General features: G+C 45.9%; 1 protein-coding gene across 1 annotated transcript in view; it reads left to right on the forward strand.

Annotated features, from left to right (window-relative positions):
• Nucleotides 1-22,718, forward strand: part of GNL2 (G protein nucleolar 2) — a 23,137-nt gene continuing 419 nt past the window's right edge. The window contains exons 1-15 of the mRNA XM_001503591.5: nt 1-261; nt 1,953-2,037; nt 3,240-3,334; nt 5,142-5,281; nt 8,105-8,289; nt 10,315-10,381; nt 11,260-11,418; nt 11,942-12,055; nt 15,273-15,401; nt 16,131-16,235; nt 17,021-17,179; nt 17,386-17,499; nt 20,809-21,269; nt 21,592-21,674; nt 22,260-22,345. Coding sequence (XP_001503641.2) covers nt 198-261; nt 1,953-2,037; nt 3,240-3,334; nt 5,142-5,281; nt 8,105-8,289; nt 10,315-10,381; nt 11,260-11,418; nt 11,942-12,055; nt 15,273-15,401; nt 16,131-16,235; nt 17,021-17,179; nt 17,386-17,499; nt 20,809-21,269; nt 21,592-21,674; nt 22,260-22,345 — 2,046 coding nt within the window. The 5' untranslated portion in view covers nt 1-197. The remainder of the gene's footprint in view (nt 262-1,952; nt 2,038-3,239; nt 3,335-5,141; nt 5,282-8,104; nt 8,290-10,314; nt 10,382-11,259; nt 11,419-11,941; nt 12,056-15,272; nt 15,402-16,130; nt 16,236-17,020; nt 17,180-17,385; nt 17,500-20,808; nt 21,270-21,591; nt 21,675-22,259; nt 22,346-22,718) is intronic.

A 22,718-nucleotide genomic window follows, 5' to 3' on the forward strand; every position in this document is an offset into this window, starting at 1 on the left:
GGAGTGTGGCGGCGCGCCGCGCGCGTGCGCAGGAAGTCGCGCAGGGGAAGGCTGGGGCGCGAGCGGAAGTGACGTAGCTCTGCACACGTGGTCCGGTGTGGTTCGAGCGGGTACCCTCGGCCGGGCCTGGGGCGTTACGAGCTCTTTCCCTTTACGTAGGCCGGACCTAGAGCTCCGGTCCCCGTCGCGTCGGCAAGATGGTGAAGCCCAACTACAAAGGACGGAGCACCATCAACCCGTCTAAGGCCAGCACAAACCCCGGTACAGGCGGCGGGGCTCGCGGAGGGTGGAGCTTCGAGAAAGCTTGGGGGGAGGGCTCCGGGGAGACCCAGGGGGAGGAGGGACACCCGGGTGGCATTGCTTGGAGTGACCTCAAGCCGAGTGGCTATTGGGGGTGAGAAGGGAGAAGCTGGTTGCTTCATTCGGGGCACTAAGGAGTGCTGACATGATGCTCGCCAGTCAGGGCCGGGTGCCAGGCACCGGGTCTAAAGTCGGGGAGAGTGAACACTCAGGCCTGGCCGGCATGGGGCGTCTTCGCTTGTGAGATGCAGAGACTGGGAAGCTCTGAGCTGGAAGGGGCAGTTAAACTTGACCTCTTCTTATGTTCCTGTGTGGGTCGTGTCGAAGCCCCTCCCCCAATATATTTCAGTCTTGTGTGATTCCAGCTCTCCAGCTCAAGGATTGCTAGAAGTAAATTAGATAAAGTCAGATTAAAAGTGGTGTAGGCCGACCCACCTGGCCTTCTACACTTGACCACACTTGCTCCCACCTTAGCTTTGACTGTTTAAGTGAGAAAGGGATTGTAAGTTTGGCTCTTGGAGTCATCCCTTCAGTTCAAGTGTATAGAAAACCCTACAGATAAATAAACACGATCATTTCAATAAAGATGTTTTTGGAGATGTTTATGAGTTTTGTCGGGGTTCCACCTACAGGAGGAACAAGATAGCCTTTGGGGGAGTCCCTTCCATTCGGGTTTAGTTAATAAAATTTTGTTTTTAAATATGGTTTAAGTTTTTTGTGACTTTAATTCACGTTGAATGTTTACCCTGGATTGCTGATAAACTATTTGATTTGTGTAGACTGGAATCTTAGAATGTTAGACCTGAAAAGCTCCTTAGAGATCATGATGTTATAGGTGAAGAGACTGAGCCAAAATAGGGGAAGTGGCTTGTCACAGGTGGCACAGTTAGTGCGAGTAGAGCCGCTGGTCCTGTGATTTCAGCCTGTTTTCTGCTGCATCACTTTAAGAGTAGACAGGTGATTTGAAGGGATCCCCAAAGGAGAACCTAGGCTAGTTTTACTGCATTTATTTGTCCTTCTCTTTCTCTCTGAGATGTAAGGCCAGAATTACTGCCTGTCTTGTTATTGACTAAACTAAAGTCAAACATTCGGAAATTAAGAAACTGGTACATCAGAAACACTTAGGTACCAAAATTGTAGTTTCTGTGGTGCCCTGCATGTAGCAGGCCCTCAGAATTTGTTAAAGTGAGACCCAGAGGTAGATGTCTTTGTGGTTAAGAGCACAGGTGGTGATCGAATGCTTTTGTTAGCATTCTGGCTCTGCCATTTGTGACTTAGGGCAAGATGTCTGGCCACTGTGCCTCAGTTTCTTAGCCTGCAGAATGGGGATAATGTATCCCTCTTGATAGGATTATTGTATGGCTTACATGAGACGATACCTATAATGTGGATAGCACATTGCCATAATTAGAGCTCAAAAATATTAGTTCTTATCGTTATCAAACACAGTCCTGTTGAGAATCAAAGGTTAGATCAGCTTTGTCATACCATGTAGCTTCTAGTAGTAATAGTTTTGTTGGAGGAAGTAGAGATTTTGCACTGAGGCGGCAGCTCGCCTACTTTGAGTGAACTAGTTGATGCGTTTGAAGCAATGACCATACTTAGATTTGTTGGTTATCAAATGATGTGCGGTCTGTGTCTGTGTTTCCTAGATCGAGTACAGGGAGCAGGAGGCCAAAACATGAGGGACCGGGCCACGATCCGGCGCCTGAATATGTACAGGCAGAAGGAGCGCAGGTGAGCCCTGGGCACTGGCATCCTCTCTTCTTCCTTCATGCCCTTGACTTGTAGCTGAGACCTATTAAATTTTTGATATTCCCGCTCCTGCTTTCCCCACAAAGGAGTGGTGTATTTTCAAGTATCATTTTATATAGGGGTTGTTATGATAAATTGTGAATTTTTGGTTAAAGACATGAGTAGTGGGTGGTGAAATCGTGATTGTGTCCCAGTACAACAGTTAGAGGTCTTGTTCCTCACAGCCTCAGCCTCCACCAACGACATATTAAATCTCAAGTATCCGTCAGATAGAAATCTGGTTTTCTTTTTTTTTTTAAGATTTTATTGTTCCTTTTTCTCCCCAAAGCCCCCCAGTACATAGTTGTATATTTCTAGTTGTGGGTCCTTCTAGTTGTGGCATGTGGGATGCCACCTCAACATGGCCTGATGAGCGGTGCCATGTCCGCGCCCAGGATTCGAACCGGCAAAACCCTGGGCCCCCGAAGTGGAGCGCGTGAACTTAACCACTCAGCTACAGGGCCAGCCCCGAAATCTGGTTTTCTTTAACAAAACATGTAGGACTGTAGTCCTGAAAGCAGCCGGAAAACTTGTTTTTGAATGCCGGACTTTAGATCATAACATTGGGGCACTTGGAAACTCAACCCCACTCTGAGTTCTGCTGAGGCAGCCTCTGCCACAGGGACTTGCTGAGCGTGGCATTTTGCTGGCTGCCCTTAATTTGTTTGGTAATTAGATTCTCCATCCGTTCTAAAAGATGTGTCTAAAACACGAATGTCGATGAACTTAATGTGCCTTAGTCACCTACCCTGCAGTTTGTTTTAGAGTTTTGAGTTCCAGCCTTACCCACCCTCTACTTAAAATTCATTTAGACCAGCCTTCAAATAGTTACCCAAAAAACTCAAGTATGTGATTTTTTTTTTTTTTTAAAGCAAGCGAACAGTAAACACATTTTTGAACATCAGTGTTATTTGTTACTCATCCAGCAGAAATCATTACGTGTGCTGTTGCAAGAGGTTAAATGGCTTTTGGGCAATCTGTTTCAAATGTAGAAGTACTTTTTGTTTACTGAAATCTGTATTTCATGATCATTTAAAAGGAAAAAAAAAAAGTCCTTTTGATGGAAAGGGTATTCTGTAAACCAGACTTTGCAGTTGTTGCCTTTCTTCTGTCATCAACCCAGATCCGTTATTTCCTCCATTTAGGAACAGTCGTGGTAAAGTGATTAAGCCTCTGCAGTATCAGTCAACAGTGGCTTCTGGCACAGTGGCGAGAGTGGAGCCAAACATTAAATGGTTTGGTGAGTATTGTCCTCTACTCCTTTTCCTCTACAGAATGTGTGCTGTGTGGAAAAGGGTAGAACGTTCAGGTGTCTAAAGGGCAGGGGTTTTTGAGTGAGTGGAACTGTCAAGGATTCTATGAGGAAGGGATGAGATAAGTACCCGTGGTTGAAAAAGGGCTGAGAAAAGTAGTGGATTTCGTAAATAAGCTCTTTTTAAAAGAGCTCATCATCATTAACTGTAAGAGAACCCTCTTAAACCGATAGGCATCCTTAATGACTAGCATTCGCAGACCTTCCAACTGTCCTCTCTTAATTTCTGGTTGCCTGGAGAGACCACTGTTTGAGAGGTGCCCTGCAGGTGTGTTTGTGCCCTTAGCTTGTGCCTTAGCATTTCCCTGAAGTTCCTCTGAAACACTTTTTCTGAATGGAGTTGTATTTGAATTGAGTGACAGTGAAAGTTTTCTCATTGGTCCTTCCCAGGAGTGATGGACTGTCTCCAGAGTCACAGGGGGTCAGGGCTCTTCCTTTGGAAACTCCCCCTTCATTTCAGTCTGGACTTCCAGCCTTTCCCTTGGCCACCGCTAGTTGTGCGGGCTCATCAAACGGGCAGACCCCAGTGCGTGCCTGGTGTTTGATCTCTGTGCTTGGGGGCAGATGGCAACTGCCTTTGAATCTCTCTTACATCTTTTGATGGGATACCCCCTAGGAAGCTGCAACACAGAAAAGTGTCAAAGAAAACGCCTTAGAGAGGCATTTAGCATGGTGGCTAGGTACTGTGACTAGATTCAGACCTCCTGGGTTTGAATCTTTGTTCTGCCATTTCTGTGACCACGAGCAAGTTAAGTCTGTTCATCCGTTTCCTCACCTCTAAAATGAAGATAAAAATAGTACCTATCTTGGGCCCAGCCCTGTGGCCTAGTGGTTAAGTTCCGCATGCTCTGCTTCTGCGGCCTGGGTTTGCGAGTTCATATCACAGACATGGACCTACACCACTCATCAGCCATGCTGTGGCTGAGACCCACATACAAAATAGAGGAAGACTGGCACAGATGTTAGCTCAGGGCGAATCTTCCTCAAACACACACACACACACACAAATAGGGCCTATCTGATAGGCCTGTTGTGGTAATTAAATGAATATCTCCATGTAAAGTGCTTAAATAATGCCTAGCTAATGGTGAGTACCATATAAGCATTAACTGCTATCACCATCACCATGGCCGTAGTCATTGTCATCCTGAGTTTTGCATTTGTGCTCAAGTTGCCGTTTAGTTGACTGTGTTCTTCAGGATCTCTCACTTACAAGGTGTTCTCCAGGTAGTGTTACATAGCTTTAATTCGTTCCCTTGCATGCGTTTATCGGTTAATTTAATATTCCCTTCAACCCCTCATAGCCCTAAAAACAGTAACTGTGACCCTGGGGTTCTGTGCTTCAGGATTCTCTGTTTTGCTAACCGATCAGCTGTGATTGGCTCCCAGTTTTCTTTGCCAGATCTGTCAGGAGGTAGGACATTTGTCAGATCTCAGTTCTCTTCGGTGATGTTTATTTTTCAGTTTCATCCAGTCAGGAAATTGGGCTTGGACAGCTATCGAAACCCTTTGTGTGTCTGGGCTGATGGATTAGCTCAGAGCGGATGAGTGCAGGAGAGGCAGTTTTTTTGTTTTTGTTTTTTTTTCCTCTTTTAAGTTTGGAGATGGCTACATGGAATGGATGTATCAGGTGTTTGGTAATTTAAAGTCTTGCCTTTTGCTGTTTCATTGGGAAAATGGATACAGAAGCAAAAAAGAGTTGGTTATTAAATGGGAACATTCTTTTGTAAAACAGGAAACACACGCGTGATTAAGCAGTCATCATTACAAAAATTTCAAGAGGAAATGGATGCAGTTTTGAAGGATCCATACAAAGTTGTCATGAAGCAGAGCAAGTTACCCATGTCTCTTCTGCATGATCGGATCCGGCCTCATGTAAGGTGGAGGACACCCCTGGCCCTGGGATTTCTTTGGCAAACTCCGTCAGATCCCTCCCTGACATATTTGTCTTTTGGTTTTCGGTAGGGAACGGTGGCTGTAATGACATCCCGATGAGCTTTCTGAGACTTCTCTCTCCCCGTTGTTTGGGTCCCACCTTTAGTCTGGACTGGGTTCTGTTGGGGACGCGGGGGAGCCTGGTGGATCAGAGCCCAGGCTTTGGAGGGAGACCTGACTCTTAGTCTTTGCTCTGCCTCTTCCTGTGGCCTTAGTTAGGTTTCTCCCTGACCTTTTCACTTCTGTGACTGTGAAGTCAAGACAACCCCCTCCTTGGGTGATTGGGTGGAGATGAGACGTCTGTGTGGCACCTGGCGTGCAGTGAATGCATAGCACGCCACCTATGAGAGCTCCAGAGAGCGTAGCTGCTACTAACATTGTTTTTTGGTAGGCAAACTTGTTTAAGTGGTGATTCCATCAAATTTTGGGGAAATGTAGAATTAGGATTGGGTGGTAGGAGGGAGACCTTTGGTGCTGTGTGCTTTCAGCCTCTATGAGATCCTTGGGGATTGTTTTCAGCTGAAGGAAAGGCGGCTGGTCAGATTCGCTGTTAATGGCTCAGGTTGGAAGTCCAATAAGGACTGAGTCAGCCTCGAGTGGAATATTTCACACAGAACCCAAGAAATGGCCTGATTTTGCCTGCACGTTTTTACTTGCGTTGAATAATAATTCCCAGAAATGTAGCTGGGACATAACCTCCGGTTCCAGTATAAGGAGGGGAAGAAAACATCGACATGCATCCATGGGTTAAACAGTTCAAAGAGAAGTGTTTACTTGCAGAACAAAATAAAAACCAAGGCCTGTTATTGCCTCAGGTTTTGTCAATTATGCTTTGTTCTATGAAGGACGAGAAGAATGGCGCCTATTAGTGGAATGACTGTTTTCTTTCAGGGAAACACATGAGCATAATTCATGAACCACAGACAAGTCGCTCATTTCCCTTGTGCTCTTTGTCTGTTCTCCCTAAAGCCATCTTTTAACAAACGATTGAATCCTGTTTATGAGAAGAACAGAGAGGTTCTATTATGGATTTAATGCCCGTTCCAGTTGTTCAGTGCTTCTAAAATTCAGTGCCTCACCGTCTGATGGGCGGGGAGAAGGGTCTGCAGCGCCAGCCTCGGCTTGTATTTCAGGGCAGATGGGGACTCGGAGTAGCTGAGGAGTTTCTGCTTAGGACTTGAAAAACCTCACCTGTTTGAATTTACTCCCGTCTCTACGCCTTGTTGTAAAATCTCGTTCTGAGATTGCTGCACAGTGGAGTCAACTCAGATAGGCTTTTAATTGTTTACATTCCGCTCTATGTGTTGTGTAATTAGTATGTAATATACTACAGTATAATTCTCTACTACTGTAGCAATACAGTAAACATACTGTAACTTATTCTCTCTGTGCACTTTATTATATACTGCGTATTACCACATTTTATTTACTAATGTATTGGTTTACATACACAAATCCATGTATACTGTACTTCATAGGTTATTTAACAGATTTTTAAGGATCTTTCTTTTTTTTTTGGTGAGGAAGATTTGCCCTGAGCTAACATCTGTGCCAGTTTTCCTCTACTTTGTGTGTGGGACGCCTCCACGGTGTGGCTGACAAGCAGAATAGGTCTGCACCTGGGATTCGAACTCGCGAACCCTGGGCCGCCGAGGCGAAGTGTGTGAAACTTTAACCACCCGGCCACGAGGCCAGCCCCTTTAAGGATCAGTTTGATCATAATTTTCCCAGTGACACTGGAGAACCTAGTTCCCATGTAAAATGTGACCCCTGTTGGAGGGTAGTGAGTAAAACTAAACTAAGGTGGGTTAGAGAATCTGAGAAAATGATACTGCCTTAAGGATCTTTGGGAGTTGGACGGGGGATCTGTTAACGTTCTGAAGCCATGGGGATTGCTGCGTCCGTGTTTAGTAGCTGGTGCTCACAGAGGAGCTGTACTGAGGGCCAGAGGCTGCTCCTCTTTGAGGCGCTTCTCCGCCGCTCTTAACATTCCGTTACGTGATAGATCCTCGCTCAGACTTAGGCTTTGATCCGGCTTCAAAAATTCCTGTGCCCGTAACTCCTTTACAGGCACGTCAAGTTCTCGTTAGTATCAGGTTCCTTTTATCACATCTAAGCTATTATTTTGGACTTTTGCTCGATGTTTTTCATCTGAAGACTTTCCATGTGCATTTAATAAAAACGTTACCTAAATTAGGGAGAATGTTATCTGAAACTAAAATGCATCTTACAAAACAAGCAGTTCCTTTTAGCCATGAAAGAAATTAACTTCCAAGAAAAAGTTGGCATTTACAGTTGGTTTAAAAAAAAACACAAATTTGAGCATGAGGCCTTGACAAAAATCTGTGAATCTGGCGAATTTTATGCACTTGTTTGAAAGCTCAAAAAAAAATGGTCAGAAAAGATAAGTCAGTTTTCATCACTGGAGGCTGAATTACATTTGACTAAAGTTTATGATAAATGAAATAAAGCAGAATTTTTGGCAAGTCTTAACACAACTGTTCATATTTACTTTGACTCTTTGGATTGCTTTCGCATTTCTCCAAGGAAGCTTACAGAACGTCCGAGTCAGAGAACAAGTGCTTTTGCTATGTACGTCAGCGTCTCTGATTTGAAACCCAGCTGCATCTGTGTTGTAGACTTTGGTACGGTCTGAGCTCTGGAGAAATGAAAGCAGAAAGCCTTCCTCGGGTAGTTATGAACCTTTGCTCGCTCTCAGTGCCGTCCTTAGTCTTACCTGTAATTCCTCTCTTTTCTCTTTAGAACTCAAAAGTTCACATTCTTGATACGGAAAGCTTTGAAATTACATTTGGCCCCAAGTCACAGAGGAAGCGACCAAATTTATTGGCGAGCGATATGCAGTCTCTGCTAGAAAATGCGGAAATGTCCACTGAGAGCTATGACCAAGGCAAGGACCGTGACTTGGTGACCGAAGACACCGGTGTGAGGTACGGTTTTGAAGTTCGTGCAGGTTCCGTCATTTGCGCCTCTGCCAGAAAACCTTTTCTTTGTGCTTATTTTACCTCAGAAGCTCGGGGATCTAACTCATAGATGGAGAGTTACCCTCTTCCCTTAGAGTAGCAAGATTAGTGAAACTGGGACCAGACTGAAAATAATTTAAGGTGGTTTGTTTACTATAGGTCTCTTTCTTTGTCCCCAAAATAGAAAGAAAGAACATTTTCTTCTTCGTAATAGTGGTGTATTCTATCGTACACAAATTAGAAAATATAATTGGAAAAGTTAAATTGGAAATGCAAGAAAAAGAAAACAAGACCTCTTCATCCCACTACCTATGTTAAGCATTGTGAATATCTTGATGACTATCAGGGCTTCCTTAACCGGAAGTCTCTGGACCGCTGGGGAGTTCATGGCTGGCTGTGAGGTCTCTGTGAGCCTCTGAAGATAATATGTGGAAAATTTATGTACCTGCATAAAGGTGATGAGGTTTTTATTTTGTTTTGTTTTGCGGAGAAGAAAAAGGATCCATAACTTTCATCATATTCTCATAAGGGTCCATGCCCAAAAGAAGGTTGAGAATCAGTCCCTGATAGATATATTCTTCTAGATCGTTCTTATACTCGATTTTTATTTCCAAATATAATGTGTTAAGACTGTATTTTAACTTGCCTTTTAATATATTTTCCTAAATTATCAAGAGTAGATTTCCACGTCAGTAGTTAACAACGATGTGATGTTTAATGTCAGAGTAGTATTTTGTAGTGGCCAGTCCCACTGTTGGCTATTCAGCCTCTTTATAGTTTTTCCCTATGATACACAGCGCTGGAGTAAAACATCATTGTGGCTGAATGTTTCTCATCCTTAATCTCCAAAGACTAATTCCTGTGGGGGAAGTCAAGTGTCAGAGGGTATGCGTGCTTTTTGATAGGCAGCTGCCCCATTACCCTCCAGAAAGGGTTTACCAGTTTAGTTTACCCCAGGCAGTACTGGAGGGCCCCCCGTCTCTCCCTAGTGTCCCTTAAATGCTTCCTTGACAAAGAGGCGTTGTCTGTTGGCCGCTGCAGTGCCACCGCGGTGCTGTCGTCAGCCTGTCTCAGGCTCTGGGCGTCCCAGACAGAACGTCAGGCCATTTGAGGCCGAGCAGAAAGGCAGCAAGTTCATTTATTTGTGGAATTATTTGGACTTTCTAGCTGGCTTTGTATTCTACTGATTTAAATTTTTTCCTCTTCCAAAAGGCGAAACTATTTTTGTTTCAAAGACATTGGGTAAATGTCATTGAGGCTTGTAAATAAACAAATTCTCAAGCTTATCAGAAAAATTTCTCTTTACACAGGAACTATGGAATGTAGCTTATGGTTCAGGTCCTGCCGGTTCCTTTTTGTAATTCTCTGTGACATATCGCCTGATTACAGTTGCTTTTTTTTTAATAATTTTTTTATTGTGGTAAAATAGACGTAACATAAAATTTACCATCTTAATCATTTTTAATCACACAATTAAGCGGCATCAAGTACCTTCACCTGGTTATGCAACCATCACCACTACCCACCTCTAGAATATTTTCACATCATTCCAAACTGAAACTCTGTACCGGTTAAACACCAACTCCTCGCCCGCCCCAGCCAACCCCTGGCAACCACGTTCTACTCTCTGCCCCTCGTTTGACTCCTCTTAGGAGCAGTACTTCCTGTAAGTACTGTCATACAGTATTTGTCCTTCTGTGTCTGGCTTGTTCTCTTACATAATGTCTTCAAGGTTGTCCCTGTTGTGGGGTATATCAGTACTTTAGTCCTTTTCGTTGCTGAATGATACTCTATTATGTGTACACCACACTTTGTTCCCTTGATCAGTCAATGGACATTTGGATACAGTCACTTTTTAAATTGTTTGTTTTTTGGTCCATCCGCAACTAGTTTTGATAGTATTTTCCTTTGGTATGGGGTTGATTTTTCCCTAAAACATCCTTTTAATCTTCCTAGTGCTTCACTTGCTCACTTTGGGTGCTTTCTTTTTAGAAACGAAGCCCAGGAAGAGATCTATAAAAAGGGACAATCCAGAAGAATATGGGGTGAGCTCTACAAGGTAAGCCTTTGAATGCTCTCTCGTTGAGTGGTTCCTTTGATTTTCGCCATCTTATAGTGAGAACGTGGATTCTGATGTGTTGAAGCTCTGTCAGACAAAGTCACACTCTGCTGCCCGTTCCATCTCTTTCCCCCACAAAGAAGTGGGGTCGATGTAGTCATGCACGTCCTACCATTGTCGCGGATAACTACATTTTGTAATTGCTCATATAATAGTCACAGCTCCCATGTGTACGTTCATTTATTCTCTGTCAGTGTTTGTTTGGATTACCTGCTAAAATGGCATTCCTGTTTAGATTGATCATACATGGTTAGAGCTCCGTGGGAAGTTTGAGTCCAGGCCTTTCATTTTATAGAGGAGAACACATGTCTGGAAAGGTTGTGCTTACCCAGCACACCCAGCGGGCTAGGGGAGGAGTCCTTGTGCTTCCTGAGTCCTGGTCCAGTGCTCTTCAGCTGGGTCAGGTTCAGCTTCACACGCTAGTAGTATTCTCAGTGGCAAAGACCTTCAAGCCTAGTCACATAAACAGTGACATAATAGGAAAGTAAACTTTGTAAAATATGCAAAACCTATAAGAGTAGAAACTTTTAGAAGTCTGAGAAGTACATGATTCTGCTAAATAACGTGCAGTAGTTATGAAATAAGATGGATTTCGTCTAAGCTAGTTTCCTATTTGAAATTTGACAAGTTTCAGATACCCACAGGATGGAAAAACTTTGAGTTCTGCTCCCTGGGCGTTGGGATTGGCTACAGCCTGCCCTCCTCATAAGACTGCTTTGAAGCTGTCTCCATTGTTACTGTATTTCCTAGCCTCCCTTAAGTGCCACCCCTTTCATCTTGCAGTTGTAGCAAACCTTCCTGCCTCTTTGAATTTGCAGGTGATAGACTCATCAGACATCGTGGTACAGGTTCTTGATGCTAGAGATCCAATGGGGACCCGTTCCCCTCACATCGAGACTTACTTGAAAAAGGAAAAACCCTGGAAACACCTCATTTTTGTCCTTAACAAATGTGACCTTGTTCCAACCTGGGCAACAGTAAGTATAGCTGCTTATCCAAAGCAGACCACAAGGCCACACAGCTCGTGTGGGCTTTGAGTTCTCCATAAATCGTGGCTTCGAGGATTCGGGGCATCATTAGAGTGTTGCACTCTTGAGGTTGTAGTCATAGACGCGTTCTCATGGAAAACAAAAGTGTGCTTCACTGACTGTGGCCAGAGGTACCGTTTATCCTCTGATGGTTGGTGAGGGGACCCCTGCAGGGCCCACAAGATGAGTGATGTGTGCCCTTCGGAGGGAGACAGGCCACAGCCACTGGCCTGTTTCATATTATGTTGCATTAATTGCATTTAGTAGCAATGAAGTCTTTTGGGGGTTATTGTTTTGTGAGACAAAGCATTAACTATCATACTTGAAAGAAACACTTCAGAGAATTACGCTTAACCTTTTCCTTAGACAGCTATGTATGTGAGGCACAGTTCTGTGATTCTCGCTCTGATTGTTCCCGTATTGGAAGTAAACAAGGTGCAGTTGACCGGCCTCTTTTCTTTTCTCCCTGCAGAAACGCTGGGTTGCCGTCCTCTCCCAGGAGTATCCGACCCTGGCTTTCCACGCGAGTCTCACTAACCCCTTTGGCAAAGGAGCATTTATTCAGCTTCTCCGGCAGTTTGGAAAGGTGCTGAGTCCTGATCTCTGTCTCCTGGGGTTGTGTAGCTGTGGGTTTGTGTAAGAATTTCTCTTGCCAGGGTGTCAGAAAGTTACTAGCCTCGCTTCCCACATCTTGGTAATGAGAAATGTGTGTGCTAGAGATGTAGAAACTCACGAAGCCTCAGGATCTCGAGAGATTCTGAAATATTTTTAGCTCAACCATTGCCCCCATCCCTAACCGATGTTGCTTCCCTCTCTGCCATATCCCGGGCATGTGATGGTCCAACCTCTGCTTGAGGATGGACCCCTTCCCCCGTGTTCCCCACTCTGGGCTTTCCAGGCCTGCCAGGCTTCCTCCACCCTCGGGGCCTGTGCGGTTTCTGTCCCCTCTGCCTGGAAGGCACCCTGCCAGACTCCAGCTTCAGATCCCAGGTAAGATGTCAGTTCTTCGGGGAAGACCTGCAACCAGATCGCCCTGGCAGATGTTCTCAAAGCTTCCTGTTCTGTACCTGCAACTTTGTATTTGTGTATTTTGATTAATTCTACCTGGCTTCTAACAAAAGATACATGTCCTCTGCCCGCCCTTTCCACTTCCCAGAAGTGAACACTTCCAACTGGTAACTTACTTCTGTTACTTCCTCCATATTTTTAATATATGCACGTGATTCTGTTTGTTGATTTTTCCCCATCAGTTTTAGATATTTATCAAGGTCCTACCATGGAAAATGAGGATGAGGTTTCCTACAGCCATCCTCCCTCCACGAACGCTACCCTCCCTCTGTTCTTGCCATGGTGTTATACTGCGTTTGGCTAAATTGTTACTCATTCACTGTTTACGTTATTATGACTAAAATACCAGCCACAGCTAATCCACACAATGCTATGAGTATGATTCCTTTCTAGTAGAATCTTCTGTTCTCTCTGATGTTGATAGCTCTATTTTATTTGTCACTAACGTATCACCAAATCTTCTGGTAGAGTGGGAACTTTCACACCATCCGGGGACCTCCCTTCCAGCCGGGCCTGGCTGCTCCCCTGCTGGCTGCAGACTCTTCTTCCTGGGGTTTCCGTTCATCGTCATCTCAAGAATTCCCTCAGCTGTTTCCTGTGTTGGATCCCTTTGTTCATTGGGTCCCTTTTTTTCTTTACTCCTTCCTTGTGATGGAACATATTTTCCAAAAGCTGAGAAGGAGTGCTTAGAAGGAACGTCTTTTGAGACTTGCATCCTGCATCTTGCATCCTGGGAATATCTTTGTTCTACCTTCATACCGTCCTCCTCAGAATGTCAAAGTCCTCGCTGCGTCGTCTTCTGTCTTGTAATATTGCTGCTGAGAAATCTGAGGCCATTCTGACTCCTAATCCTTTGTGGCTGGGATCCCTTAAAGAATTCCTCTTCTAAAATTTCACTGCTATGTGCTTTAAGATGGGTCTTTTATTGTTCAGTGAGCGAGGCATTGTGTGGGACTTTCAGTCTGATTCTGTCCTATTTTTTGGAAATTCTCCCTCCCATCATCTCTGTTCTTGTTCAGGAATTTGGTTTTATCTCCTTTTTTAATTCTTGAATTTTCCTATCTTTTTTTTATTTCAGTGTGTTTCAGACATTTTGGTCTATTTTCTGGACAGTTTCCTTGACTTCATCATCTAGCTGCTCTGTTGCAAAATTTATTTTGCCTCTCACTTTTAATTTTTAAATCCCGAGAGCTCTTGTGTAACTCTGAGTTGTCCTGCCCCCTTTCACAGCCTCTCTTGTTTCACAGATGGAACGTCTTCTGGTTCTCTGAGAATGTGATGATGATAATGGTATTCTGAAATTTCCTCTCTCCCTACATTGACTCTGTTTCCTCTCAGTTTCTTTGTGTTTTCCTGTCTTTTCGGCTAGAGTCACACTTCAAATGTCTGGTTATTCTTGGCTCTCCGTTCATATTTAAGAGGGGGTCCTTTAAAAAAAAGCCAATAGAAGTTTTATGTGGAGGGTGGGCTTGTTGACTGGCAGAGTTCTCTGTAGGGTGAGTGGACAGAGCCCAGCGTTTTTTTGGAGGCCACCCTAGATGGCAGTGTGTGTAGGTCTTTACTCTTGGGCCTGTGAATTTCCCCAGGAAAGAGTCTTCCAGTCTCCAGCTCAGGGCTGCCAGGGTTCTGGGACTGCAGTGGGCATAAGGGCCTGGGGGGGGTCTCACCGTTCAATATTTAGACTTTCAATTAATCACTCTGGGAACACTTGCCTTTAACTCCCGTTATCTCTAGATCTAGGGTCCATTTCAGGTCTGCAAATTGAAGATATTTTCAGACATTTAGGGTTTCAAAAAAATCACTGCCTCCTAAGGCTCTGGGGTGGAGGAGTTGGTGCCCGTGCTGAGTGGAGGAGGGGACAGAGTGTGTGACTTCGTACACACCTTCCACCAGTCTCCTGGATTTCAGTCCCGCCCCTAGAGGCATCTGTCCTGCCCACTCTGGAGGTCTTTTGTGATTCATTGGCAGTGTTTTTGCTGGACTTTTAGGTTTTCTACCTTTGCAGCCACTTAGGTTTCATAATTTGTGGTGGGCCAAGGTCGATACTACCTTTTAGCTGCTAGTATTTTGTTAACATCACATGTTGGTTTTTATTGTCTCGTCTCTAGCTTCTCCTTTGGTTTTATGTATTTGGTTCTATGGGTTGACATTTGTTAATTCTAGTGAGGTTCCCGGAGCGAGTGGGTAGGCATGGATGTTCAGTCCACCATCTCTAATCAGATGCCCCCATCCATTCTAGACTCTTCTAGAGCTCTGCCTCCTTGAGACTTGCACCCAGTGGTCTGACTTTTGAGGTTGCTTTTTTTCTTTTGTTGTTTATTTTTGGCAGTGAAAATGCAGACTGTCTTGTGCAGAGAAGCAGAGGAGTGGGGCATGGGATTGCCAGTTGTTGCATCGGCCAGGGTTGTCTTCCGTGAAGACATTTATCAGTGGATAATGTTCTCCTAAACTGACTAACAAGCTGTTTCTTCCTTTGTTTCTCGACCTACATACTTTTAACCTGAAAACATTCGAGAATAATTTCACGTGGATGACTGAGGAAATGACTCAGCCCTGGTTTATTAAGTATATGTATCCACCCCATGCAGACTGTGTGGGTGGTGTGTGTGGGCTTTAAATCAAGTCGTAGCAGCAGCTTTGCATTGTGTTCTTTATCTTCTCAAAGTCACACAGCCTGTTTGTCCGGAGAGATATTCACGAGTGCATGTGTGTTGTGTATCCTTCTGTGTGAACAGTTGCACACTGACAAGAAGCAGATCAGCGTCGGCTTCATTGGCTACCCAAACGTCGGCAAGAGCTCTGTGATAAACACGTTGCGCTCCAAGAAAGTTTGCAATGTGGCCCCCATTGCAGGTGAAACGAAGGTATGTCTGGCTCGAGGGATCTTATTTACTTCTACGTATTTCCATGGAAGGTGATTGTTTCAGATGTGGAGATTTCTGTCTGCTTCTCTTGAATGCAGACCACCATTGGGAGTGTAGTCTCCATATAATAGTTTGGAATAAACCAGCGTTGTTTCTTTCTCTTTTGATAAGACTACAAGTACTTTGTATGCCACTGTGTGGCGTTGGCATGATTTGATAAGTGCCATTCATACTTAAGTCTGTCTTAAATTGTGACTCCAACCTTTTCCTTTGATAAACAAAACTAACCCAGGAATATTTGATGCCTGGGTTAAGAAAGCAAGCTCAATGTTAGGGTAGATTCTGACAGTTGGGGGTCATACCCTGGAACACAGGATGTTTGGGGAGGCCAGCATGATTCTGCAGAAAAGCAGGGAGGCCAAACATTATCAATCTTCCAAGAATACTTTTAAAAATCAGGGAAAGATTTGCTGGGTCTTATTGCACAATACTGGATGGAGATCTTGCCTCTGCATTATTTTTAGACTCTTCGCTGCTGGAAACTATAGTTTATACTTAGTGCACATGCCTCATGCATGGCGCAGGGGGAGCAGGGGCTTCCTAAGTTCCTTAGGTAGCAGGTTGCTTCTCTTCGTTTCCCCCGCTTTCTGGCTCACGAGCATCAGGGGTTTGGGAAATTAGACTCTTGATGTTTGACCTGGGAGAGTTTCAGGCTTTTTCTGTCTTCAGGTCTGGCAGTATATTACCTTGATGCGTCGGATATTCCTCATCGACTGCCCTGGCGTGGTTTACCCTTCTGAGGACTCGGAGACGGACATTGTGCTAAAGGGCGTTGTGAGTGTTCTCATCCTGCTGGCCTCTTTGTTTGCCTTTTAGGGGAAGCGTTCTGTGGGAAACACTGGATACCTTTGCGTTTTACTCATCTGGAAGGCAGTTTGGGGTCAGCCTGTCTCACCAAGCTTCAGGAACATGATGCTGTGCAGGGCGGCCTCTCCATTCCACTTAAGCCTGTTTGAGGAGTTAGTGGAACCATGGGCGTATCTGCTCAGTGTCATCCCACAAAAGAGTTTGTAGTTTCAGGATCCAGAGGGAAGCAGGGCTTGTGTATGTTTAGTGACAATTCATCTTCGTGGGTTTCTGGGTTGAGTCGTTTTGGAACACAGTCATTTCCTCACTTGTTTCTGAATACGACCGAAGACTTTCAATGGTTCCACTGAACCTTGGCCAGTGCTGCTGGCTGTGCATCCCGTGTGTGCTCCTCCTCTCCTTTCTTAACTAGCCCACGTTCTCCTTGTGTCCTGGGGTTGGCAGGCTTTTAACCATTTCTGCAAGCGAGTAGCATGAAACATTCCAACTTCCGGCTGCTTACAGAAGCCACACAGTCAGTTTGTGGTGAGCTGGGATTAGAGCTGAGTTCTGGGCCCCACGGCTGTGCTTGGCCTTCACTGGTGCTCCTTTCAGCTGACCATGTCTAGTCGCCTTGGAGACGGGCTCCTGCCAGGCTCCACTTGGTTTGTGGCTTGGAAATCTATTTTCAAATATTGTTAACGAAGAACACTGGGAACTTCACTGCTTCCGTAATGAAATTTGTAAGCAGGAGATTTCCTATTAACACCTAGGTTCAAGTTGAAAAAATTAAGAGTCCTGAAGACCACATTGGTGCTGTCCTTGAAAGAGCGAAGCCAGAATACATCAGCAAGACATACAAGATTGATGCTTGGGAGAATGCTGAGGACTTTCTGGAGAAACTGGCCTTCCGGACGGGGAAGTTACTAAAGGTGAGCCGGGGTTCTTGAGCATCTAGCCTGGGGCATGCCGCAGGTGTGTGCGCACAGAGTGTGGACCTTGTTATGTATGCGTTGTGTGGGCACTATAAACTTGGCGAGTAGATGGTGGTGAACAACAGGGACGGCTGAAATACCTCCAAACTGGGAGGTGGTCTGGTTCTCTGAATTTAACTGGGAGTCTTTCTGTGACATTGCAGGGTGGAGAGCCCGACTTGCAGACTGTGGGTAAGATGGTTCTCAACGACTGGCAGAGGGGCCGGATTCCTTTCTTTGTCAAGCCGCCCAATGCAGAGCTGCCTGCAGCCCCCCAGGTAAGAACAGGTGGACCCACCAGTAAGCATGGTTACTGACCTTTCTAATTGTCTCCCTTTATGGAGCGTCTTTTTTCTTTGGGGTAACTATCTCGGCTGCAGTGTCCCCAGTTCCAGAGTGCCATTGCTGTGACCTTATTGGGAGGTAGCATTTGGAGACCAGGAAGTAGATGTATGATAGAAAGCCAAGTTGAAATACCAGTCGTTAGGGCCTTGCAAAAAGGGGCTCACTAAATGTAAGAGTTCTTCCGGTACTTGAGTCTTCCTCCTGCTTGAGGAGCAGAGGCATTGGCAAAATGCTTTTGCTTAGCAAACACTTATTAGACCCAGCTGTGTGCCAGGCACAGGGAATATGAGAATAAATATCCTAGCCCTTGCCCCCCAGAAGCACGTGATCAGGTGGGAAGGAGAGTGGTACCTGATGCTCAGGGGAAGAAGTCCTCGACTGGGGCCCCAGGCTGGACTGAGATGCTGTCCTCCTGTTCCGATCCCCTCCCCCTGCACCTGCCTGGGGCTCCAATTGGAGCACTTTGTTTTTCCATTTCTGGGGTCTTTTTCAGAGCCCAGCCAAGTTTCTTAAAGAGATGGCTTTAAGGATCACTTCCATGATCATCTTTTGGGTCCGTATAGCTCTGGTTTCCTCTCACCTGAGCTCTATTCCCAGAGTTTCAGTTGTCAGCTAGAAATTTCCAGTTGAAGATTTTCTCCAGTATTTCAAAAGCAACATACCTGAAACTGATGCTAATCAACTTTCTCCCCCCTAAAACCACCAAACAAGCAAACAAAGCAATTCCACTCCCACCTTTGTATGTTAAATTGTTCATTCATTGATTAATTCATTCAGCAAAAATGTATTGAGTCTCTCCCATGTGCCAGGCGCTCTTCTGGGTACTGGAGGTCCTGCCCTCTTGCATTTTTATATATATGTGTATATATGTGCCAATGGAGGAGTGTGTGGGTTTTCTCATATCAGATATGTTTTGGTTTTCAATACCAATTTTGCAATTCTCTGACACCAACTGTGTGTCCAGTAATTCAATTCCATCCTGACACAAACTCCCAGAGTTAGCGCAGACCCCACAGGTCAAGGGCTCAGCCCCACCAGACTACTCCCACTTCAGATGCCAGCTTCAGGTCGCGTTCCCAGGCTGCTCACACTTCTGCCCCACTGACTGCAAGTTCAGGGGTTCCCAGGTTTGATAATCTGCTAGAACTCAGCGAAGTGCTTTGCTTACGATCACCGTTTATTATAAAGGATATGACTCAGGAACAGCCAAGTGGAAGAGAGGCATGGGGCGGGAGTTTCCCTGCCCTCTCTGGGCACACCACCCTCCCAGCACGTCAGTGTGGTCACCAACCCAGAAGCTCCCCAGACCCCATCCTCTAGGGGTCTCTGGAGGTTTCATATTACACGGGCGTGATGGATGACATCATTGGCCGTTGGTGATTACACTCAGTCTCTGGTCCTCTAAGCAAGTGCTTGGGCTTTCTGGTGACCAGCCCCCCTCTGAAGGCCCCACCAGGAGTTGTCTCATTAGCATAAACTGGTGTGGTGGGAAGGGGCTTATTATGAATAACAAAAGAGACCCTTCTCTTTCCTTAGGAAATTGCAGGGGTGTTAGGAACTCTTGTGCCAGAAACTGGGGTCAGAGACCAAATACATACTTTTACTATACTGTAGGGAGACAGACAGTAAACGTGAACATAGAACGTCAGGAAGAATTGATCGCGGTGAGGACGCTAAAGCAGGGGAGGGGCTTGGTGGGAGACAGGAGCGTTTCTGTGTGTGGGCTGGTCAGGGGCAGCCTCTGAGGAAGTGGCATCTCAGAAGAGACTTGAATGACGTGAAGCAGGAGCCGAGCGAATGTCTGGAGAGGAGACCGCTCCCTGAAAAGGGTACAGTGCACCCCCCCCCCGCCCCCGCCAAGCACCTGGGGCGGGAGCACGGGCGGTGTGTCCATAGTACGAAACAGGTCATGGGGCTACACCCTGCCGGGCAAGTGGAGGGTGACGTGGTGGGAAGCTGCTGGACGATTTGAGTTAGCAAGCAGCTGGATCTGAGGACGTCCATCCCAGCTCTCTTGGGACCCTGTGAGGAAACGGTGGCGTGATCCTTAACTCCTCCTCCTCATCTGGTCGTTATGTTTAGATAATTACCTCCCCCAGCTCTGTGGTTCTTCTCTTTTCCTTTTCTCTTTCTGGTGGTGGCAGAACCCCCCTTGAGAATCCAGAAGCTGAACTATTTCCCTTACTAGAAAAGTGTCTAAAAACGTACATACAAATTTTGTGTACAATTGCCTGAATTTTATGGATTCCTGATTTTTTTAGCACCTCGCTTAGCCACTCTTGCCTTTGGAAAATCACTTAAGTTCTGTGAGTCTCAGTTGCAAGGATAAAATGATACTACGTATGTGAAGCACCAGTATAAAGCCAGGCACACACTCTCTGCAGCGTCACCTAAAACAGGCCAGTCATTTTGGTGCTCCCGAACTCAGTGCTCCTTCTGAACTCTGCTCACGAGGTTCCCCTCCTCTTACGTTATGCTCTTCCTTCAGGATGCCTGCTCCTTCGGGATGCCTTCTCCATGCCTCTCCTTAGTACTCGGACACTTTCTACACTGGTCCTGCTTCAGTCCCTCATTCCACTTGGCTTCGTTCTCGTGTGGCTGTGTGCTGATTTTGGGTTTTTTTGTTTGCTTGTTTTATGAGGAAGCTTGGCCCTGAGCTAACGTCAGTTACCAATCTTCCTCTTTTTGCTTGAGGAGGCTTGTTGCTGAGCCAACATCTGTGCCAGTCTTCCTCTATTTTGTATGTGGGGCGCTGCCACACCATGGTTTGATGAGCAGTGTGTAGGTCTGTGCCAGGGATCCAAACCCACGGACCCCGGGCCACTGAAGCTGTGTGCGTGAACTTAACTGCTATGCCGCCGCGCTGCCCCTGGATGTGTGCTGATTCTGTATGTGCTTATCCCAACAGCCCCCTTCCTACAGTCCTCGGAGAAGGTGGAGGGAATCCCATGTCTCTACAGTAAATAGTTGATTGCTTTTAATGATTAAATCCTCTCGTGGTTGGTGCATCCTTTGGAACTGCAAATAAATTTCTTTGCTCCTTGAATACTGGGTTCTGGATTTAAGGCACCTTGGTTTACGTAGATTAATGACGTAATGCGAATTTGGGTGTTTTCAGCACTTGCCCTTAGTGCTGAGGAGAGGACTGCCTCATGTGAGAGCAAGGTGTAAGTTCAGAAATTCAGTTTTCATTTTCTAATTCCATTTCTCTCCCCCACCCCACCCCTTTTTGGCTTGAACAGCTTCCATCCTCCTCATCTGTGCAAGTTGCCACAGAAACAACCCAGAACAACCCAGAAGAGGAAATCACAGACACTGGAGGTGAAGAGTCACAGTCTGTCACCGAGAAGGAAAAGGAAGAGAAGGGTCCCTGTGACGCCAACTCAGAAATGCAGCAGATCCTAGCACGGGTCCGGCAGAACTTTGGCAAAATCAATGTCGTGCCTCAGTTTTCTGGGGATGACCTGGTTCCTTTGGAGATGTCAGACATCGAGGAGGAGCTCGAGAGCGTTTCCACAGTGGAGGAGGAGGAGCAGAAGGAGGAGGAGCTCCAAGGAGACGAGGAGGAGGAGTCTTACTCAGAGTCCCAGGAGGAGCACGCTGGAAACGACACCAAGGCGGTCATTAAAGCCCTGGATGAAAAGATCGCTAAATATCAGAAGTTTTTAAACAAGGCAAAGGCTAAGAAGTTTTCAGCAGTTCGGTAAGTGCGCTCATCTTCTCACGAATTGCGGTTTGCTCATTCCTTTCCCAGGAACTTGCCACGAGTATGGGAGCAGCACTTTTATTCAGGGAGTCATTGCCATTTTCAAAAAGTGGTCTGTAAATTTTTAACATGGAGCTACAGCCTTTCCCGAAGGCCCAGGAGCTGCAAAGACTGCTGGACGGGGCCCTCCCAGTGGTGAAGGCTGCGTGAGGAGGATGGGGTTTCTGCAACCTGCAAGGCGCCTCGGTGTCCACGCGGCACGGCACGTGGGCAGGCAGGGACTGTGGGCCAGCTTCGTTACGTGACTTTTCTGTTTCAGAATATCTAAGGGACTCACTGAAAAGGTGTTTGCAAAAGCTGAAGAACAAAGGAGAACAGCTGAAGAAGATGTAGAAGATAGAGGTAAAGTTAAATTATTTCAGTCATTTAGATGTGATTGTATCTTCAGAACTTTGGGACATCTGACGTTAATTTCCAGCTTCTCTCTTGTACTATCATCCACATGGGTATTTATCATACTTCGCCGGTTACCCTGGTTCCACATACTATTTATCATACAAACTGGATTATCCACTTTTCATTCTGTACACTTCTTGGGTTTAAATGGGTAATTCAGGAAACTTCCTCTGAAAAGAGTACATTATTAACCTCATAATCCAAGGGTGGATCCACAGACCAATTTTTTGTCGTGGGGAGGGGGGTGGTGGCGAGGTGGTTCTTGTGCTTATTCTTTACCCTGTTGGACTGACAGGTTCTATATCGAGCGTGTTTTCCTGACCTAAATGCACACCCTGCTGTGGCCCACGAGGCCCTTCCTGGTCCAGCGCCCTCCCAGCCCCCTGCTTTACTCGGCGCTTCCCTCGCCGCGCTCCGCCCACGCTCGCTCTCTTCCCCAGCACATAGGCTCATTCCCACCGTAGCGTTCATAGACACATTTTAAATAGAAAACGTCTCTTTCTCTTCTGTGTGTTCATGTATCGTTTCCAGCACCTACCAAAAAGGGAAAGAAGAGGAAGGCACAGAGGGAAGAGGAACGTTCAAATAAAACTCGCAGGATGCTTACATCGAAGGAAGTATGTGTTTTTGGTCTTAAATGTCACCCGGGTGTAGAACGTAAAGAGGAGAAACGCAGTTCTTAAGACGCGCTCTTTCTGAAACTAATGGTCTGGAGTGGATTCCAGTGACCCCAGTTCTAAGTGACCTGGTTGAGGCCAGTGCAGTAGGATCAGGAGCTGGCCCACTGGAGGAAGTCATGTTGGAGGAGTTCCTGACTGCTGTCCTCGATGTGGCCCCAGGGAAATGACACATGGTGAGCTGAGCTGTTTAGGCGGACAGGTCGCTGCCCTCTGCGAAGTTCAGCTTTGTAACTGTGTCCTTCAGAGCTGGAGTGGCCCTCTCGGGAGGTGAGGAGTCTGTCGGCAGTGTTCAGCCTTAGAACGGAGGACC

This window comes from Equus caballus, chromosome 2, assembly GCF_041296265.1.
Source record: "Equus caballus isolate H_3958 breed thoroughbred chromosome 2, TB-T2T, whole genome shotgun sequence".
Lineage (NCBI taxonomy): Eukaryota > Metazoa > Chordata > Mammalia > Perissodactyla > Equidae > Equus > Equus caballus.